This window comes from Meleagris gallopavo, chromosome Z (genome assembly GCF_000146605.3).
Source record: "Meleagris gallopavo isolate NT-WF06-2002-E0010 breed Aviagen turkey brand Nicholas breeding stock chromosome Z, Turkey_5.1, whole genome shotgun sequence".
Taxonomy (NCBI): Eukaryota; Metazoa; Chordata; class Aves; order Galliformes; family Phasianidae; genus Meleagris; species Meleagris gallopavo.
Window position 1 is genome coordinate 28,387,815 of NC_015041.2, and position 7,831 is coordinate 28,395,645.

General features: G+C 38.2%; 1 protein-coding gene across 11 annotated transcripts in view; it reads right to left on the reverse strand.

Annotated features, from left to right (window-relative positions):
- Positions 1 to 7,831, reverse strand: part of MPDZ (multiple PDZ domain crumbs cell polarity complex component) — a 111,305-nt gene that overhangs the window by 43,227 nt on the left and 60,247 nt on the right. For 8 of the 11 annotated variants that reach the window (XM_031557296.1, XM_031557300.1, XM_031557302.1 and 5 more), the window contains 2 exons: positions 4,832 to 5,030; positions 1,464 to 1,505 (listed from right to left, as the gene is read on the reverse strand). In XM_031557296.1, coding sequence (XP_031413156.1) covers positions 1,464 to 1,505; positions 4,832 to 5,030 — 241 coding nt within the window. The remainder of the gene's footprint in view (positions 1 to 1,463; positions 1,506 to 4,831; positions 5,031 to 7,831) is intronic. The other 3 variants (XM_010725661.3, XM_031557304.1, XM_031557303.1) reach the window with 1 other exon arrangement.

The following is a 7,831-nucleotide window of genomic DNA, read 5'->3' on the forward strand; positions in this document are numbered from 1 at the left end:
GTGTAGGAGTTCATTGTGTTCCTTGCTTGCTAAAATTCAGTGAACTTCAAAGGTTTCTTTAACCGCTTTAATAAATTAATTTATATTGTCGACGTGACTGCCCAGGACAATCCCTCTCCCCTTTGCATGCCAATACTGAAATGAAAAGGAGCAAAAATTAGCTCTGCTTAAAATTCAAGCTTTCGAGAGCTCATATGCTAGAAGCCCACCTTTACTAAGTGTCTGTCTTTCCTCTTCCTGCCTCCCAAGAGACATAGCAAGGTCAGCCAGTATTAGTGGCCTTGGACTTCACACCTGCCAATAATCTGTTCACTCTTAAATACTTATGGGCTGAAATTTCATAGTGAATCAAATCCATCTCTCGTTGGAATGCTACCGTAGCTCACTTCTTGGAGGTCACAATGATGTCTGAAGATATCCTGCACAGCTCATCATGTACCATGATATCACTAATGTGACAAGATGGCCACAACAAGAAGGTTGCTGGGCTCTTCTGGTCAACTATGTTGACTCATGCTTGACTGTAGAAATAAAAGTCCACCCAGCATCTGAATGGATCATCCCCAGAAGAGATTGACAGATGCTTTAAGAGGTCACAGGCAAGAGAGTAAAAGAAATAAGTGCTATGAAACAGGTATGAAGATATAGAAGATGGGAAATAATTAAATGCTTTACTATCTGCAAGACAAGTTGAGGTTCAACAATTTCAAGAAAAAGTATATGTGGGGATTAGTAATTTCCTTGCTTTCATAGCTGTACAGCTTTTAGGAGAACATGTTCTGGCTTCCCTTCTTGAGATACCACCCCCATCACCCAGATATGCACTAGCAATGACAGCAGTGACAATGGAAACACCGAATGGTGTACAAATGAAAACATGTGTAAACACAACAGTGCATGCAGAACAGAGGAACATTTATCACATGCTTGACTGAATAACCTCACAAAGCCTTGAAACACCAACAAACCAAATAACAATGTACGAACAATATTCACAACAAATTATTGGCATTAAGAATTAAGGTCTAATTTGAACCTTTTTACACATGAAGTAAGAAGTGCCACAGAAAATGTGACATTGAGATTAATCCAGATATCAGTACACTGTACTCTAGCAGTGGACCCTGTACAAACACACAAGTACACAAACCACACATGTGGCTGTCATTAGCAGTCATCTTTTAGAATACAGGCATTTTCATTCCAGTCTTAGGAAGAATGCTCCAATCTTCAAGTTTTAGGATAAAAATATGTATAAAAATTGAAGGACACACATCTTTTATGTATATATACATCCACACATGCAGGCACAAGTGCACATGCACACATAAAGAGAGACAGAATATGTACCTATATCTGGATATATCCCTGACATTACTATGGATGTAATAAAAGCATGGAATGATTTTAGAGACAAGTTGCAACACAGAATCATGATGAGTTTCTGAATCGCCAATACTCACACATAAAAGAGGGCCTGATCATCAGAAGGTGCTGGAGAAGATCTAGAATGCGAAGCATATGATGCAGCATTGTTTTACAACGGTGTTAACAAATGTCAATGTCTCATGCTGAATGTGAGAGGCATATTTAAGTAGTTAAAAATATGAGCTGCTTTTTTTTTCTTTCTTTTTTGTCTCTCCCATTTTCTTTTGTATTATTAGACCTCCACATCATTTATACCTGCTTCAGAAATCATTTCATCTTTACTGGTGTTTATAGTAGTGATTACTAACGAACATGGAAAATGGAATTGTAATTATCTTCTATTCCTTGACCAGGAATTCATCCCCATGCTTTACGTTAAGACCGGCAAACTCTGATTCAGATTTGTAATCATTTGAATCAGATGTTACAAGCAGCTGCTACTGAAAAAAAACCCCACTATTATTCCAGAAATATAAGAGCTCCTAGCAAGGTGGAGTAAGAAGTGAAAAAGAATGTATCATGGTAAGGCCACACACCTGTTTTTTCACAAACAAAAGGAAAAAGAATATCTTAATATGGAACTCAGATTGCTTATTCCTGAACTATGAAAACTGAACATTCTTGAATGAAAAAAAAAAGCTTTTACATAGCACATAAGAATGGTTTCATGTATTATCACAGAAAGTACAGAATTATTTGAGTTGGAAAGGACTCTTAAAGTCCAAGCTCCAGGTAATGAACAGGGATATGCACAGCTAGATCAGGTTGCTCAGAGCCTGGTCACGCCTGACCCTGAATGCCTCCAGGGATAGCAGACCCACCACATCTCTGGGCAATCTGCGCCAGTGCTTCACTACCCTTATTGTAAAAAACTTTTTCCTTATATCCAGTTTGAATCTTCTATCTTTTAGTGTGAAGCCATTTCCCCTTGTCCTATCACAACAGACCCTGCTGAAGGTTCTGTCCCCTACTTTCTTATAGCCCCCCCTTAGATATGGAAAGGCCGCTATCAGGTCTCCCTGGAGCCTTCTCCAGACATAACAGCCCCACCTCTCTCAGCCTGTCCTCAAAGGGGAGATGTTTCATCCCTTGGATCATTTGTGTGGCCCTCTTCTGGATGTGCTCTAACAGGTCCATGTCTCTCCTGTATTGAGGACTCCACATCCAGATACAGTACTCCACCAGGAAAGGTTTCACAACCACAGGGTAGAGAGACAAACACTTTTCGTCATTGAAATATAGCTTTGAAATGATAACATTCCTGCACAAATCACTTTTAGGGGCCACTCTGTTATTCAGAAATAGTTCTGCTTAATAATTTAGGTATTCACTTTGCAGTCCTGTGTAGAAAAAACAATCATACAAGCACAACTGAGGGGCTGTACATCTTTTTTTTTCCAAGGCTGATAAAAAAGATTCAGCGCTTGCTTACTTGAAAGGCTGGCACTTAGATCACAAAACCTGCATGATAGTGTACCACATCAGCCCTGAAATAATGTTTATTTAGCTCTGAACTTCTCTAAGCAAACAAGAAGAATTACCATGATACAGTGTTCTCCTATGTCCCAGTTCCTGATTCAGGGCATTTTCACCCTTTTTGTACCGTAATGTTTTTCCAAGATCTTCTCCTTTAAGTGTAAATTACTAAAATTATGCTTACAGAGTAGATTTGTATCATAATTATGTAGCCCTGTCCTTCCTCCTGCAAGAGCTCTTTGGAAGCTGTGAAAGCACTTGGTCTTTCACTTGCTTGAAGTGCAAGCTTCACTTTAAACTCTTGTCATAGGAAGAAGATAAACATAAAATGAAAGCAAAAAATGTCAAGTCAGAGCATGAATGGCACAGGAGTTCTTACAGAAGGAGCTGAAGCACTTTTCTCTGTGACATCTGAATGTTCACATCTAGTATGAGATTTCATATTAGAAATGTATCTGGAAAACAACTAAGACTATAAAGCAAACCTTAAAATCACACAGCAAAAATAAAGCAACTTTAAAAGGATAAACACAAAACACTAACACATTTTTGTTTCATTACATAACTATGGCATTAACAAAAAACTCTTCACTGGAAAAATCATGCTGTAGCACTTGGGTGTTCAAGCAGACATACAGACACATACACACTAACTGATTTCGGTCATGGAAGCTGGAATTATAATGGTTGAAATCTTATAAAAATAATATCATGTTTTATGAAAGCTGATTCCCTTATATTCGCAACAGCACTGTCAGTAAAGGTAACAAATTATATAAGCAGGACCTAGTATTTAAGTAAGCTAGTATAAAATCCTAATACTATATGCACACAATTAAACGTACCACTCCATACTTTGCGTACTTGCTCTCAGAATGCCACCATTCTTTAAAGCCAGCAGACTTCCCAAGAAGAAAGAAAAGCCCTGCAGCCCATTCTGAATGGATAGAAACTAGTTACCTGCCACCACACTGTACCCACCACTTTCAGAGCTGCCTCCTTAAATAATTAGAGACTTCTATTAACAAGAGCTCAAGGAATTTTATAAGCAGAGCTGACCCAGCCCACGTTATCATGGATTTCAGTAAAACAACTATTAGTTTATTCGAGCTGTAAACTCAGCACTCATTGGTCTGGAGCACCGCCCATAAGCTCAGGAACACTTCATATTTAGATGTTGGATATATGGGCAATTGTGACATCTACAAAGAACTACACTTAACTTTCCAATAAAAAACTGAACTTTACAAGAAACTTTCATATTAAGCAAGTGGATTTTTAAGACTATTAAATATTTCAAATTTTAAGCCGCAGCACTCCAGAGAAAAAAAATTAATGCAGTCGAGAAACAGCTCCTTCATTTGTACTAATGAGAACTTGGAACAGACCTCACAAAACACACTTTTTAATCACAGATGTACTAATGTTCTTTTCAATATTGCTTTTCCACATTAAGATTGAGTTTTATAGTTTCTGGTTGGCAGCCAAAACCAAAATCCATTACAAACATCGTTTCCATCAGATGAAGACACCTGTGCAATGGCCAAGATAGCTGACATTTCAGAAGCAAAAGTATCTCTGAGGAAATGCTTAATTTGTTTAGTTGTTTCATATTGTAAATGCCAAACTCTGATAAATTGTGCTACTTCAATAAAGCCATGCAAAGGTAGTAATGAAGATGGTTAATTAATCACAGAATTAGTTTTTCAAAGAACATCCAAAGCCTCCTATACAAGTGATTTTAACTTTCAAACTCATGGAACTGTAATTTCATAGTAAATTATTTGCTGAAATGGTAACTTAAAGATAAATGCACACTGTAAAAACAACAACAAAAAAAAAATCTGATTTAGAAAATACGCATGAATCTGGACAAAAATTTTGATTAGCCTTTTCCTACTAGATTCAATATTCTGGCTGTACCTACTTTAGTTGTGGTCCAGCGAGTGAATGTCTCCTCAGCATAGCCCGGGCTTGTGCATTGGTTAAGTTAGTGCTTGATTCTTCATTAATGGACAGGATGCAGTCTCCCACATTAATCCGTCCATCACGACTTATTGATCCTCCATGTATGATACTACGAACTATCATTCCTGTGCCATCTTTATCAGAACTTACTGTCATCCCTAGAGTGAGAAAGGCATGAAACAGGTGAGCGTTAGTATCTTCTTTGAGCCCTACCTCTGGGTGACAAGGGAAAGTGAAGGGATAGCAGAATGGGAAGGCATAAGACAGCCACATGACCTGCCAATCTCAACAAGCCCAACACCGTCCTTATTCTCCTTGTGCTCCCATCTTTCCAAAGGGAGACAGGAGTTAAAAATCACATTCACATTATCTTCACTTTATCTTATGTAATTTCATATATCAGGTTGAATATAAAAAACTAAAAAACAGTGGAATATTTAAGCAGAAAATAAACCAGAAATCAAATAGATCACATAAAAGCAATAAAATTGCTCCAAAAACAGTTTGTAACCCCTCTGGGTGGTTTCTCAAGTTCATATGCCACATCTCAGTTTTCTGATGTCTCTTTTCAGAAAAAAAATGAAAAAAAAAAAAATTATCTATAAGCATGGGGCAATACTGCACAATTCTTAATTTTCTTCAAAAATTAAGGCAGACAATTGCTTAGGCCCAGAAGGGCATCTTAACCTGTGCAGTAGCCTGTTTACTATTAATATATACAGTTTATTCAGTGTACATGACAGCCCTGCCTGTGGTGCAGCAAGATGTTACGTCTCTTGATTTACATGCATCATTTAACTCTGCATTCTTTTCACTAAGGGGAAATAAGACAGAAACAGGGCAGGTGCTACTCATGATGAGTACAACTTCTAAAAAAAATAAAAATTGCTCTTCACGAAGGCAAAAGGTACCTTAAGACCCAAAACAGTTTTCTCTCCCTTTATATTACTGAGGGCTTACCACTGTCTTAATACTAACAAGCTTTTCTTATTCTTTCTTGTGCACTGATGAATGTTGAAAGCTTTTCCTTACAAGAAAAAGAAACCAAAGGAAAAGTGCCTTTTAGAGCAGAATTTACTGAAGGAAGATGTAGTGAGCACTACTCTTGGGTTCTCCTGGTTTTTGATGTAAACCTCAAGTTAGTAAGTAATAAGAGGGCAGTTCTATTTTTGCAATTCCTCACCATCTTGACCAGATTGACTGGAAAGAAGATGATCTCCAAAATAACAGTTAACCAGAGCAAACCTTCCAAAGATACTGATATGAGAAAATTCTGATCATTTATATACAAACATGGCTACAGAAGACTGACGACCTGACCCTAGGAATGTAGACCTTGGGAGAGAGACTACAGGACAGGAACTGGTTGAAAAGTTTAGAAAGCAGCTGCAACCTACAGGCTATCCAGACTCAGCAGACCAAGTAAACATCTGCCTACACAATTGTCTCAAAGGAGAAAAAAATAATAAAAATACCGCTAGCTTTTAAAGAACAAAACTAAACAAGATTTTCACTTATGCTTTTTGGATTTCCATAAATATAAACTCTCTGAATAGTGGTGGTTCCTCATGTTCACTTATAGTTCAGATCAACATTGTTATCCAAGCTATAAGAAGGTGGCCCTGCTATCAAAAAACTACCCCATAAGCTTCTTAGACAAAGGAATATATGTGTCTCTCTATTTTGGTATGTAGAATCACATTTTATCTTTTGGAAAAACTGCAAAACCACTTTCATGATGGGACTTTATTAAACAAATGCAAGAACATGGTGTTTCAAATGGCTGGAGTTTAAAATTTATGATTTGCCAGGGACTGTCAACTGTAACAAGTTCCGTGCAGGAGTGCTCACAATATTACAGTACCATGACATGTCATCCATCTCAGCACAGTAAGGAAATTCAGAACTTTATGGAAAAGGGCTCAAGGGCTTCTGTCAGAGTGCTTTCTGTGGACAGTACATCTCTAAGTATATTTAAAGCCACTGCAAATAGCCAACTTAAACTATGTTTTACTCTGACAATGCCAGAAAGTCTTCCAAGAAGGAAAAGCACATGCACTCTAAAACAAAACAAATAAACACTCTGGCGTAAGTCAGGAGGGGAGAAGCACTGTCTCCTGTCCCAAACCTTCCACCGACTGGCTGTGAGAGTCCTGTGCTTATGCCCACCCCAGCCTCTCTGCTTCCACAGCCACTACAGGAACCTGAAGAGGACAACAAAAACTACTTCAAGCTACTGAGACTATCAATACCACAATACACCTTTGATCAGTATGTTCAGGGAGATGCAGATTGCAGATCTTTAAAAATGGCAGATTCTCTACAAAATGATATTTTTGAATTAAAAACACTATAGATAAATATATTCATTATCTTACCTTTTCAGAAATACTGAAACTTAAGATAAAGAGAAAATCAGTGGAAAGAAACTGAACAGCTTGTTTAGTTTTGACCATACTCAGAAAACAAGGTGATTTCATGTTTACATATATTTGAATATAAAAGTCTTTAATCAAAGCTTTTTCATTTCAAAATACAATACTTATTGGCCCCATCTTGTGTCTTTCCACTGTAGATCACAGAATCATAGAACTATAGAATCAAGGTTGGAAAGGACCTACAAGATCATCTAGTCCAACCGCCCACCCATTACCACTGCTACCACAAGCCACTAAACCGTATCTCGTAACTCCTCATACAGACACCTCTTGAACACTGCTAGGGGACGGCGACTCCACCTCCCCCCTTGGCAGGCCATTCCAGTGTCTGACCACTCTCTGAGAGAAAAAGTTTTTCCTCATGTCTAATCTAAACCTCCTCTGATACAGCTTGTGGCCATTTCCCCGGGTCCTGTCCGTTGCCAAACCCCTCTTCACCCTAACCTCCCTTCAGGAAGTTGTAGAGTGCAATGAGGTCTCCCCTGAGCCTCCTCCAGACTAAACAATCCCAGCTCCCTCAG